Here is a 14,725-nt window from a genome sequence, read left to right on the forward strand (position 1 = left end):
TGCTGACATTTTAGGAGACAAAAACACAACAAACACACAAGCAATGTGTCTGGTGGCAACAATGCTATGCAGAGAAATAAGAAGCAGGCTTGACAGAGAGTCCTGGAACAAGAGGTTCTTGTTTTATATGGCATAGCCAGGGAAGAACTTTCCAGGAAGATGATGCTTCAGCAGAAACCTGAGGAGGTAAGGGAATGAGCAGGGCATAAATTTGGAAAATGAGCATTCCATACAGAGGAAACAAAATGTGCAAAGACCCTGAGACAGGAGTGTGTCTAGTGTCTTTCTGGGACACAAGGAGGCCAGTGTAGTAGAGTGAAAATGAACGCAGATCACACGGGGCCTTGTGCACCTCCGTAAGGAACTGGCTTCTAACGTGAGACAGCAAGCCACTGGTGTATGCTGAGCAGAGAGAGAATAAATGTGATTAATCACTGGTTCCTACATGGAGAACAGACTGAGGTGACAAGAAGGAAGCAGTTTTGGAGACTTTGTCGATAACCAGGCAGGAGGTGACAGTGACTGGGACCAGAGTGGTAAAAGGAGAAGTGGCGAGAAATGACTAGATTCTGGATATAGGAGAACTGGTAGCATTTGTCCAAAGACCAGATATGGGGTGTGAGAGAATGCAGAGACAGGAATGCCTTTAATTCCACTGGGAAGAATTCATTTACTTAGAATCCATTTACTGAGATGTGCGACCTACGTAGGCTCTGAGCTTCAGTTGCCCACCTGTGAACTGGAGACATAAACTCCTGCCGTAACTACCCCATGACAGGGCACTGTGACCAGGATGAGCCATTTTTATACTGCCCGGCCAATCACATAGTTCTGAATCAGAAAGTTTAAACTATTTTGCATGGATTGTGGCCTATTCTCTTAATATCCCAGAGTAAAAACTAGTTTTCAAAAAAGGCTGAAGACTGCTGTGGGGAGAATCTTGCTCTATTGCACGCCACACCTCATAATCATTAGGATTTGTTTTAATTAACATGTTTAGAAAATAGGTCATAGGCAAAAACTTCTGAGGTCCCTAGTTATCTGAATCTACAAAGAGAAAACTTTGGGGATATAAGTATATAAATGTGTATGAAGAGATATATTCCAGGAAGCTTTGAGGAACAGTCTTTTTTCCTCAAATCTGGAAGTCTTGTGAAATAGTAAGAGTACAGGCTGGGAGGCAATGATGTATTCACATATAAACCCCAGTTCTGCCACTTACTACCTGTGTGACCTTATATGTCAGTTAATCTCCCTAAGGATCAGTGTCTTCATCTATAAAATTTAGTATAATAATAGCTACCTACCAGGAGATTGTTGTGATAATTACGTATGATAAAGTACATTAAGTGCCTGGCACATAGCAACTGTTCACTCCTCCACAATATTTACTGAATGAATGAATGATCAATAATTTTCGGTTTCCTTGGCTAATGCCATCATTTACAATCAACACCATTACCTTCAACTATCTGCATGAAAGAGAATGGAATCTCGTTTTAGGAGACAGCCAAAAATGTTCTGGTTACAGAGCAAATTAATCAAGACACGTATTATAGTAAAATGTATTAGAACTTCTTTCTCAAGAGACGTTTCAGGGAAAATTAGGTAATTGTAAAAAAATATTTATACCTAGAAATGAGAAGATGAACAAGTTGAGGTTATGAGGTCCCTATGAGCCTCGTGGTTCAATAGTAAAATTACCAAAGGGGGCATTATTACTAAAAGTAAAATAAAAATTAAAATAAGCCATAGGAATCAATATGTTCGTAGAAACAAGACCACATAGATCTAAAGTGACACAAAGCTTTCCATGTAAAAACTCATGTGAGAATGCACACAGATATCCCAAATCCATGAAGTCATATGTGCAAGTCACAGCCTGCCCCGCTGTCTTTACGTTCACAATTAATCATATTATGTAACAGGAACTGTCTACTAGAGAGGTCTTTCCATTGCAAGGTTTAAAGAAAGACTGCCGTTTAATATGTGAATCATTATACACATTATACAAAGGGTTCTATTCGTGATAACTTTGTAAATGTTAGTGGGGATATTTACCTGAGTAACTCTTATCTCTGTTTTCATCAAGCTCTGTACTAGTGGTAGCCACCGTATCAGCCAAAGCTACAAGGAACATCTGCTCCAAACGGGTAAGGCCCGGAAGACTTGAGTGCATAAGATGACTTGAAAGCACCCTGGCATGTTCTTGGCCAAAGTAAGCGGGTCCATATTGAGAAAGATTTATGACTTTTGATTTGTTTTCTCTCTGTTCCGGCTCTAAATCTATATCATCTGTTGTTATGTCCTGGATTTGGAACAGCTCTGAATACTGATCTTCTGGTTCACTTTTGGTATGATCTTCATAGCTCTGGGGTATTTTTGTACTTTCTTCTGAAATTCTGTAGGTCGTATCTTGATCTGCAGCAAGCAATGCATATAATGGTAGTGGAGGAATAGAATCTATCTCAGTATAATCGCGAGTACCATCCTTTCCTATGGTGACGGTATCCTTCGCTGTACTGCCACTTACGCTAATTGTTCGGGAAAGATGTCGCTTAGTTCCTTCTCCAGCATCAGCATCTCTAACTATTGCAACTTCACCTGCAATGCATTTTACTAAATGAGAGAGAATGGCTTTAGCCCTTCGAACTTTCCCTAAATCCATCAATTCTAACAGCTGAGTTGGATGATACTGCGGGAGAGTAGGCGAAAGTACATGTGCGGCCTCAAATAAGCCTCCATCCTGAACTACAGTTGGTGAACAAAAAACATCATCAGCAATAGCTGTGCCTTCAACAATACTTTTTCTTGACAACGTATTAGATTTAAAGGCAGAATGGTCTTGTATTGCTGCCTCTTCTGCATCAGGACTATCAGTTTCAATGTCTCCAAATTTGACAGCATGCTTCCACTGTGCATACACGTGCATTTCACAATCCATTCCTACCACCAGTATCCCATCTCTCACCCAGGAGAGAGAAACAGGCAGCGAAGGTGTACCGTCAACAGAAGACACCAAGTCTATAGATCTAAGAAGAACCCATCTTGACCGAACTCCTTGCTTGATACTACCACCTAGTGGTAAAGTAATGACAGCTACTCCATCCTTACTATTGGTTTGCTCAGTCACAATTCCTGAAAGCCGCCCGTACATGAAGATATTAGCACCGACCCCCACTGTGAGAATGTGGGAGCCATCTTCTTTTGATACCCAGTCCAAATGTACTAAATGTTTGATATTTGGAATAAGGTATCTATCCTTGCTCAAAAGCGCATCTGATTTGCTGTACACAAACAGATTACTGTCAACACTGACCCTTGAATCAAGTACGCTCCCAACCTTCACCAAATCATCAAGATGAATTGTTTGTTCTAAAACCCATTCTGACCCTCCTGTAGATTCACATTCAAAGATGCAAACATGCATGGAAAATTCTTTAGAAACAAAACCATTGTGGTGGACAGGTTGTTTGTAAGCCACGGCAAGGCGACCGGTGTATGAACAGCTAACAGCAACTGGTCTTCCCACAATGCTCACTGTACTGCTGTTATCTTCTCCTTCATCATTCATCAAGGGCCATCTCCTCCAATGGTAAGTTTCCTTCTCATCACTTGTGCACTGTAGGCTGGTTTCCATACTACACTTCCAGAAGCGTACTTTATTGTCAGAACAAGTTGTAACCACTAAATAAGGTGCAAGGCACACCGGATAAATTGAAGAAGAACTCAGATGGCCTTAAAAAAGAAAAGGCAGAGAGTCATGATAATAGAACCACAAAATAAAATGCTAATAATCAAGTTCTACAATATGACAAATCCAAAGCCACTATAAGCTTCTTCATTATAATTCTGCAAACCAAACCCCCCCTTAACTAGTGCTTTACACTAAGTGTCCACTGGCCAAGATATCTATACAAGTCCTGAATGGCCCACTGGTGAAATCAAAATATGCAATAATAATCACTTAATTAGTTTTTAGGTGATTAAGTTTAAATGAGGTGAATATTCTGTTAAAATAAAACTCAAACACAAACAAGTGAACCCGTTACCACTAAACCCGTTACCTGCTATAATTTATATACGCCTTCACCACACACCTCGCTGGACTTTCAGTCTCTGCTTGTTATCACTTTCAGCAGAGAAGCTTAAGCCATCACTACAGTTTCCCATACAAATGCCCCTAACCCACCCTGAATAATCCAGACCCTAAATCTGCCCCTACCATCAAAGTGTTTTCAGACAGCTAAACAGACTGCTAGATCTCACCGTTTCTACTAAGGCTAATTTGAACTCTCTTAACACTGAACCAGAATCCTCATATTTATTCCTGACTGCCAAAGACCAACACCGCCCATCCACTGTCAACTACAACATGAGGAGTAAGTGTGATTAGGACTGGGGTCAGAAGACCTGGATTCAAGTTCTAGTCCATCAATAACTCTGAAACACTGGGAAAGCCGCTTCAACATCTGAGCCTTTTCCATCTAAATATTAGGGGTCATGTTACTACTTCCCTTGGAGTAATACTCTAAGTAACACATTTACAAGCATTTTACAAAGCCTCTGCAAAATATAACTTATTATATTATCAATTCTGATAAACCTGTGTATACGCCAAACTTTCCAAATACTTTGAAAAGACTAAAAACTGGCTCAGATCTGCACCTGCCACGACGGCCCAGAGTAAACTGTTAATGTGGTCTTTCCAACTCTGAATTCAAACCTATCTTAGGGATGAATAAAAGAACCCTCATACTCAAAATCATTCACCAGTAATTAGCAGTCTTAACCTCCAATTTCAGTTCCCAAAAATACTATTCTAGGAACTCTTTCATTACAGCTCTACAAGTGACAGATCATTTTAAATATACTTGCCCTCCAAACTATCTTATCCGCCTTGTTAAACTCGGTATCATTCGAGGCTAGCCAAACTATAATCCTGTATCCTACATATTTTCCCCTACATATTTCCTCCCAACTCTTGCTCAAACATATTTAATAAAGGTGATACATTTAATAAAGGTGATTAGCACAACGTGGACGAACAGCCTCAGTTAAAAAAAAAAGGTTTAATGATTTGCAAATGAACACATGTTTTCTTTATAATTGTACTATCATATTATTCCTATTTATAGGAAATCATAGTGCAGGCAAGAAACTTCACATTAAAACATACCATTTTCTGTCAGGATGATTACATTTATCACAGGAAACTTTCCAATAAAGACATGTTTCTAAAGAGACACATCATTACTATAAAATTACAATTGTCCACATAACACATATTTCAGGAGGGTTCGTCCATTTTACTCACTGAAGGCCACTCTGAGCTACAAATGCCCAGTCTTCAAGTTACTTTACCTGCGGAAGGCGTTGCTCTTATTACTTCAACTCCTTCTGGGAGATCAAGAGGTTGGCTATAGACCAGTCTAGAGCTCAGAATAAGTTTACTAGCAGTTTGAAGATTGGCAATTGATGCAGAGTGTGGCATGGGGCTCACACTAGGAGAAGTTTCTGGAGAAGAGTCTACATTCTTCTGTCCAGGGACTGAAAGTAGACTGTCTGATGAAATGCCTTCTGAAGCTTTAGCTTTGAAGATAAATTATGAACTACATTACTATCATCACTATATACATTAGCGAGAATAATACTTTGTTATCACTTAAGAAACATGGCTTTTTAAAACTACTTTGGAGACAAGGTCAATTTTCAGACTTCCGCTCAGTTCCCTTGACAAACTTTTTTTTCCTATTTTATTCTTAGCATCACCAACTCTATCACAGATAATTAATCACAACATGTAAAACCTAGAAAAAAAACCCTCAAGTTATTTTGTCCAATGTTTTCGGCCTTTAAAAAGTATCAAAACCTGGGTGGCTTAGTCGGTCAAGTGTCTGATTCTTGGTTTCGGCTCAAGTCATGATCTCATGAATCATGGGATCCAGCCAGTGGTCAGGCTCTGTGCTCAGTGGGGAGTCTGCTTGGGGATTCTCTCCCTCTGCCCCTCTCCCAACTCATACACTCACAGGCACACGCTCTCTCTCTCTCTAAAATAAATAAATAAATCTTAAAAAGTATCAAAAGCTTGAGGAGAAACTTGTCATCATGCAGATTCCTGAGCCTCACCACAGAAAAACTGATTCAGTTGTTTTGGGGTAGACCCAGAAAACTGCATTAATAAGCGGCCCAAGTGTTTCTGAAACAGAGTATCATGAATCAAACTTTGAGAAATAGCAAGGTATTGCCTCACATAGTAGATGAAAGAATTGTAAGTTTAGAGAGCTTAATGACTTTCCTACAGTCATATAACTAGCTAGTGGTAAAGAAGACACTTAAATACCAGCCTCTTGACTACCAAGCACTGAAACAAGATGATTTCAAAAACAAATACAAAAAAATAAAAGTGATAAACAAATGTAAGACAGTATCAGTCAACTGGCTTGCAGCCCACTGATACCTGAAACATGCAGAGTGTGACCTTCCTCAAGGAACTCATGGCTGCCTTAGTGCCTTAACATTTACATTTTATTAAAGACTAATACTAACCTTAACAGCTGCTAGCCCCTCAAGGTCCTAAAAGCCTTGCTTCAAAATTCCTTAAAAACTTACTTCATCTCTATCACCCCTCCCTCCATAAACTTAAAGTATATCATCAGTCACTCCTCACAATCCTAGGGCAGCCCTTTCTGCCTATGGGTCCTTTCTCCATGCTGTAATAAAATCATCTTTTTGTACCAAAAACAAAAAAAGGGGGGGTATTGACCTGATCTTCTTCCCAAAATAGTTCCAGCTTTCACATTAGAGTGGAATATAAATCTCTAAGGAGATTCAGTTATCTGTGCTTCTGCTACATTTGAGGGATACTTTGAATTACATTTATTTATTTGTGGGCCTGTCTCCCCCCATTAGACTGTGAATTTATCAAGGGAAAGGATGATGCTTGCTTTGTATATCTCAAGAAGCATCAGAATACTAAGAGATATTGGGTAATCCCCTTTTGCTTCTGGTGGATGTTAAATATATCCATCTATTTTAGAGTGGCAGATCACAAGATGAGAAATATGAAAACATTTTCCACAAAATGGAATGAGACTGCAAACCTGCATCAGTGCTCAGCAGAAACAAGTACTCTTCCTGGCCCTATCACTAACTAGGTATGTCTCCTCAAGCAAGGCACTTCACCATCTCTGGCTATTTTCTCATCTGCAAAACAAGGCTAAACTATATTACTTCTCTTCCTGAAAACCAAGCATTTTCTAATGTATATCTCATGCTAAGAAAGAAAATAAGAGCAGGGGGAAAAGGCAAACACCTTAAGAGACAGAAAACCTGATTTTGAAACTTGGTCCTATGACAAACTAGATGTGGAATTGATCAAGTTACTTAATATTACTCCATTAGTAAACTGGGGATAATGTCTGTCTCACGTGTATAGAGCACTTATCTCAGTGCCTGGCACCTTAAAGGTAGTCACATGTTCCTTCCCCATCCAAATTTAAGCCTATCACTTCATTCTCTGCCAGGATTTTCAACATACTGATAAATTCAAGTATTAGTTGTGAATGACAGCATACACTATGCTAAATCTGCTATGAATGTTAGAACCAAAAGATAGAGGCTTTCTGTCGTAGTGGAAGAGAGCCCATTATTAGTTTGCTTCTACTGTCCTACTGTTTGTGACCTTTTACTGCTATCAGAAACAGAGAAAGCAAGCAACTCTACACTAGCCCTGGCTCAAGGGGAACAGCAGTGGGAAACTCCCTCACAAGCAGCGGGGACAGAAGGTATCATATTCTTCCGGTCCTACCACAAGGATCTGTTACTACCTCTATTAATCTCTTCAGAACCGTTCCTTGCTCTGTGTCCAACCCTAGAAAAAAACTATATTCTCTTTGACAAGCTGGTTTTAGATCGCTCTACTCTTGCATTTTTGTGAAACAACATGTAACACCAAGAACGAACTTCCAAGGCTTTGAAAGAACTTTTGGATTCCTGCTGCTTCGAGAAGATTAGGCTCAAACAGGCACAGGTAAATGTTCTATCAAATCATTTGGCTTTTCTAACCTGAGTTCATGGCCCAGTTAAAACTGCTGTTTACAGAGTTTTGTGATAATGTGAATTACAAAGGGAACAGAAAAAGTATTAGTTGACTGTATTAAATGTTTAATGTGTATAAAATCAGTTAAATTATATAACCACCAGAAAAAATAAAATCTTTTAAAAACTTAGATATTTTGAGTTAACCAGTTTAAAGCAGATTCAGTTTCATACGGCTATCTGTGCAGTTTATTTTAACAATTATCTCTCAGAAAGTTAAAGTTCGTTCTAAAAAGAAGGACCCATGATCAACTTCTTTGCTTCATACTACAGATTTTCTAATCTGCTAAGAAATCAATATGAATGTGTACAGCAAAAGCATGGCTAATATAACTTATCACTGTTGGATTTCTTAATAGTCTACCAAATAGTCGATTTATGAGCTTCAGATGCTCAATCGTATTTTTATAAATAGCAAATCTTCTCTTAGTGATTCTTTTTTTTTATTTATTTAAATTCAATTAGCCAACATATAATACATCATTAGTTTTTGGTGTAGTGTTCCGTGATTCATTAGTTGCGTATAACACCCAGTGCTCATCACATCACGTGCCCTCCTTAATGCCCATCACCCAATTACCCCATCCCCCCAACTCACCGCCCCTCCAGCAGCCCTCAGTTTGTTTCCCAGAATCAAGAGTCTCTCATGGTTTGTCTCCCTGATTTCTTCCCAGTTTTCCCTCCTTTCCCTTATGATCCTCTGTGCTATTTCTTATGTTCCACATGAGTGAAACCATATGATAATTGTCTTTCTCTGACTGACTTATTTCACTTAGCATAATACCCTCTAGCTCCATCCATGTCAATGTAGTGATTCTAAAGCTAAGTACAGTATGTCAGATGAAAGTGTGTATTAATCCACAGGAAAGTACAATATTAATTCTATGGGCAAAACAGATTTATAGAGACATAGTGTCTAGAACAGAGTCATAATAAGCATTTAATAAATATTAATTGAAAAAATAAATTGATCAAACTTTTAAAAAAATAGGTCTAATGTGCCCACAGACTGGTTTGGTTTTAGATTAACCTGTTTCATCATTTATTTATGATCTTGTAATTAAAAGCTTGGCATATCCATTCTTCAATCCAGCAACTCAATTTATAGTTCACTGGATCTACATTTTAAAGAATTAACCAACCTAAAACATATTCAGTAAAATGAATTTATTTCACATCATCTCTGCATAAGATTATAATTACTTACCTAAGCATGCTTGTACAGATTTAAGATGCAGGTGCCACATATGGAGAATAGAGTAATTATTGCTGTCCTTTTCAATTACTACTAGAAAGAACTTTTCTGAAAATGGTGGTGGACGATATCCTATTGTTCAAAAGAAAAGTGTATTTAAGTTATGTTTGTATTGGGTTAAAAGAAAGACACTTTTAAAAAAACTTCTCTTCATGTGTATACAAGTCGGGAGGAAGAGGGAAAGATATTTAGGAGTTTTATGTAATTTTTGTGCCAAAAATTAGGTAGCTATCAAAGACTAACAGAACTATGTCAAAAGTACACAAAAGCCAACATGAAGGTACACCTGTTGGTCAAAGAGGGGATATTCTGAGTGTCAAAGAATAAAAATGAATACAATTTATTAAAACATATTGACTATATAAAAAAAACATGAAATCCTAAAAATACAGAAAGAGAAAGAGAGGGCACATAAGAGAAAAAGGAAAGGAAGGACAAGAAAAAACAGAAGGAAGAGAAACAGAGAAGGACAGAGAGACAGAGAGAGAGGAAGGGAGAGACAGAGAGGGAAAGAGAGTGTGAAAAGCACAGTCAGCTTCACTGGGTGCTCCTCAGTAACTGGGACACGAGCTCCTCACGTGGAAAACTGAAGTGCCATTGATCCTCCTTCATATACGAAAACAGCATTTTTTTTTTTTAATTTAAAAGTCATGGGGTAAGGGCAGTAGCAGTGGTACAGAAGAAACTTGTTAGAAATTTCATGTATTTTTTTTATTAAAAGACATCGTGGATATAATTTTCCCTGTTGACAATTGTATTTTTCATATACGAAAATGAAATCTACACAAAACAAAAACTTTGTAGTTTTTTCTTTTCCTTTTAATTCTAGTAGAGTTAATATACAGTGTTATATTAGTTTCAGATGTACAATATGGTGATTCAACAATTCTATACATTACTCAGTGCTCATCATGATAAGTGTACTCTTAACCCCCTTCACCTACTTCACCCATCCCCCCACCCACTTCGCCTGTGGTAACCATCTATTTTCTAGAGTTAAGAGTCTGTTTTTCAGTTTGTCTCTTTTTTTTCTTTGTTCAATTGTTTGTTTCTTAAGTTCCATACAAATGAAATCACATGGTGTCTGTCTTTCTCTCATTGGCTTATTTCACTTAGCATTATACTTTCTAGCTCCATCCATGTTGTTGCAGATGACTAGATTTCATTCTTTTTTATGGCTGAATAATATTCTATAGTATATATGTACCCCATCCTCTTTATCCATTCATCTGTCAACAGACACTTGGGTTCCTTCCATAGTTTGACTATTGTAAATAATGCTGCAATAAACATAGGGGTGCATGTATCTTTTCAAATTAGTGCTTTTGTTTTCGTTGAGTAAATACCGAGTAGTACAATTACTGCATCAGAAGGTTGTTCTTTTTAAAATTTTTGAGGAGCCTTCATACTGTTTTCCATAGTGGCTGCACCAGTTTACATTCCCATTAACAATGCATGGGGGTTTCTTTTTCTCCACATCCTTGCCAACACTAGCTATTTCTCATGTTTTTTGATTTTAGCCACTTTGACAGATGTAATCTGTGATATCTCATTATGGTTTTGATTTGCATTTCCCTGATGAATGGCGGTAAGGAAAAACTTTCTTTAAAGATGAAAACCCATAATGAGAACTCATTGGCAATGAGCACTGCTAGAGCTCTAATTGTGTCTGAATACCACACCCCCAAGAACAGTCTGTAGTGGTGACTCCATTCTTGCAAAGGATGCCTACAACATGAGCCTAGGATAACTTATGGTGCCTGAAAGAAAGTAAAATAGTAAGAATAATAAGGCTGTGTCAAAAGGACTCAGGACCAACTTGAAAGGGTCCTCTCTAGCCTAATATAGGACAATGTAAGCATTAAAATGAATAATGACTGAAAACTGACTGAAATATGCTAAGTACATAAAAATCCATGAGTGATGAGTACCTCTCTGTATCCATATTATTCTTCAATAAAGAGTTTTCAAAAAATGGTTTCATAATGATACTCAAAAGAAAGCTAAACAACAACAATAATATATTCATCACCCTGTTCATAACTTGGGCACAAACTCCCTTCTCTGAAATCGGTCATTAAAGGGAAGGAACCAAATACTTACCCTGCCTTTCCTAAAAATAACTCTGTATTTCAAAGTAACCAAATAGCTCTGGTTGATAAGGGAAAGCTCTTCTTTACAAATACTTTCCAGCTAATAAATAAATGAGAACTGATAAAGTTAGGAAAATTATAATTTTGCAATCTTTAATGAAATAATAGATTCGGAAACAACATTAATTGAAGAAACCATGATATAGCAGATTGTAGCAAACATTACATTGGAACCACCTCCTGAATCTTCTGCATCTTAGCATCACTAAAAACGAGACAACCTTAAGTGATGTTCTTCCTTACGTCCTTCGATGAAGGACGCGGAATTACCTAGGAAGTTGAACCCTGATCTAATAAAATGTACATAGGTAATCTGCTGATAGGAGAAAGTTTGAATAACACCATAAGTAACTACTTAGGGAAATTCTTATAAAATAATTTCCTCTAAAACAAATAAGTGGCATGATGAGAGTATAAAGGGAGTGTCACTTTAGACTAAAAGACCCTTAAACAATGAAACACCATGTATCGACTTTGGATATGGATCCAAACAAATGAAAACCAAATAACTTTTGACATTTTTGAGACAACTGAATAAAGTAAATATGGACTAGTTATTATACAATTCTGAGGAGTTTTGTTATTTATCAATGTGATAATAGCACTCATTTAAGAAAGTCATTTTTAGAAATGCATGTGGAAGTATACAGGAGTGAAATCACATGATGGCTGGATTTGTTTTAAAATATTTCTGGAAGGGGCACTCTTGATTTGGGCTCAGGTCATGGTCTTAGGGTCCTGGGATTGGCCCCGCATCAGATTCCTAGCTCAGCAGGGTGTCTGCTTCAGGATTTTTTCTCTCCCTCTGCCCCTCCCCCCTCTTGCTCATTCTATAAAATAAATAAATCTTTTTAAAAATTTTTTCAGGAAAAAAGGAAAAGAAAATAGGGCACATATTGCATGGTGCACTGGGTGTTATACTCAAGTAATGAATCATGGAACTTTACATCAAAGACTAGGGATGTACTGAATGGTGACTAACATAATATAATAAAAATTATTATTAAAAAAATAAAAATTAAAATAAAAAATAGGATAGATAAAGCAAGTGAAACAAAATCTTAAAATCTTTAAACCATGCACTCTACTTTGGTCTGTAACTGGCATTTTTCTTAATTAAAAGAGAAACTAGAGGGGTGCCTGGTAGACCATGGAACTCTTGACCTCAGGGTCATGAGTTCAGGTCCCATGTTGGGCATGGAGCCTACTTAAAATAAAAAAAATTTTTAAAGTTTTAAAAAAATTAAAGAGAAGTTAATTTTTAATTAAAACTTAGGAAGTACAAGATAAGGCAGGGGCAGGGAAGAAAGAACATATGCCTATCAAGTCCTTTAAGAAAATAGCTATAAAATCAAGAAGAAAATTGAAGAAACTGCACAAAATCTAAAGGAAAATCTTCTGGCTTAATTTTGCAATGACGTAAAGAAATATCAAAAGAGGGAAATAAAAAATTATTTTTAAATGTAAGTCTTTCAATAAAAAATATTATAATAAAATACTGACTTTCTATAAGCATTGTTTCTAGTAGGTTGGTATGAATTTCTTGTTAGAGGTAGAATGATAAACAGTACCTAGGTTTGTGGCAAAGCATATAAAAATGTTCAACGCAGATAAAGGTGAAATATGGAAAAGCACATTTTAAATCTATAAAGCAGTCCTGTTATGCCCTACTGAGAGTAAAATAAAACCATGTGACAACTGAGTAACTTCTTAAGAAGGAAAGTATTAATATAAGAAACAAGATGCACAAAGTTAGAACTTTTAAAGGGAACATTCTAAACCAAATAGTAAAGTTTAAACTAAACATCATATGGGGTCTATTCTTGAAAGCTCTTATGGAGAACTACTTTCTTTCACACGCAAAAAACAAATACTACGTGTCATAGGGGAACACTGTGAAATGGTACCTTTAATTCACAGTGTACCTGAGGTTCCTGAGATACCATACAAAACAATGTCTTATATTGATATATTCATCAATGGTCTTCAGCAATGTATTGGGGACTTTTAAAAACTTACACTGAAATTAATTGGTTTCCTTGAGATACAGGGAACTTACTACCAATCAAAGTAATTTAATTGTAGAACTGAATAATTAAAATTACTTTTTAAAACAATTAAACTAAGATTCATAAATAACATTTTCCTGGCAAAAGTCTATGCCATTGGTTGAAACTGTCTTTCAAAATGTAATTTTCACCCACTACCTTCTCTATATACAAACAAGCAATTTTTATAGAGCTGGTGTTATTTGCTAAAAATTAGAAGAGTGATGAGTTTTGATATAAAGATCCATACTCAATAAAAATTTAGAGATTCTTTTCTAAGATTAAGGTGTCAAACTCAAGACAACTTTTTAAAAGTACCTTGCGATGGCTGAAAAAATATTTCTGTTTCCTTTTTCTCCATATCTTCCTTATGTGGTTTGTATCCTATAATGAAATCTTCTTGAAACACATGAAGCAACTGTGTATTTGAGCCACACTACAAATATGAAAAAAATGAAGTTTTATCTTTGAAATTCCCTGTCTTCCACCCACCACCTCCCCAAGAACACTAATGTAGAAGAAATAAATCTAACAATTTCTATTCTTTATCAACTGACAAATTAGAAAGGAAAAAGCAACAGAAAATAAAATCATTAGAATCACCTGGGCAGAGAAAATTGCTTTCAAAGATGCTATAGCTAATAGCGGAATTCAAGAGCTCTAATAAAAACAAATCAACAGATCTGCTTCTCAAAACACACACACACACACACAGACCCATAAGTGATCCACACCACTTTGAGCTAAAAAATATTAGGTCTCACGACTGGCTGGAGAAGGCTATGCTGACTATGTAAATAAGACGACTAGTATCGGATTCCCTCAGTTTTTTTAACTCCACTTGGGAACCAAAAATAGGAAAACCAGGAACGTCCTCAAAGTATTCCCAGTCTGTCTAGTGGGAATTATGAGGGGCCCTATGACAGCCAGCTGGGTGCCACACCTCTGGATTAATGTATTCACACGTAAGTAACTAGCATTTCTAAATGGATGGATGAGCCATCACTGTCAGCTGCTACGGCTATGCGACGTGAGCATGTTTTTTAACAATGCAGAGGAGAAGAGTAAAAATAATACAAATGGCTACTTATAATCACAAAAGGGAGCTGAAATTCAAGGAAAAACTAAATCCAAACAAAATCTTATGATGGAAGTGTGTCAAGACAATT

The 14,725-nt window shown here is 36.9% G+C and overlaps 1 protein-coding gene across 2 annotated transcripts in view; it reads right to left on the reverse strand.

The window, feature by feature from the left end:
• DMXL2 (Dmx like 2) overlaps positions 1–14,725 on the reverse strand; it is a 141,460-nt gene that overhangs the window by 42,339 nt on the left and 84,396 nt on the right. For both annotated transcript variants that reach the window (XM_026518476.4, XM_026518475.4), the window contains exons 15-18: positions 13,875–13,992; positions 9,308–9,427; positions 5,365–5,592; positions 2,062–3,738 (exon numbers count right to left, since the gene is read on the reverse strand). In XM_026518476.4, coding sequence (XP_026374261.1) covers positions 2,062–3,738; positions 5,365–5,592; positions 9,308–9,427; positions 13,875–13,992 — 2,143 coding nt within the window. The remainder of the gene's footprint in view (positions 1–2,061; positions 3,739–5,364; positions 5,593–9,307; positions 9,428–13,874; positions 13,993–14,725) is intronic.

The sequence above is a fragment of the Ursus arctos genome, unplaced genomic scaffold, assembly GCF_023065955.2.
Source record: "Ursus arctos isolate Adak ecotype North America unplaced genomic scaffold, UrsArc2.0 scaffold_36, whole genome shotgun sequence".
NCBI lineage: Eukaryota > Metazoa > Chordata > Mammalia > Carnivora > Ursidae > Ursus > Ursus arctos.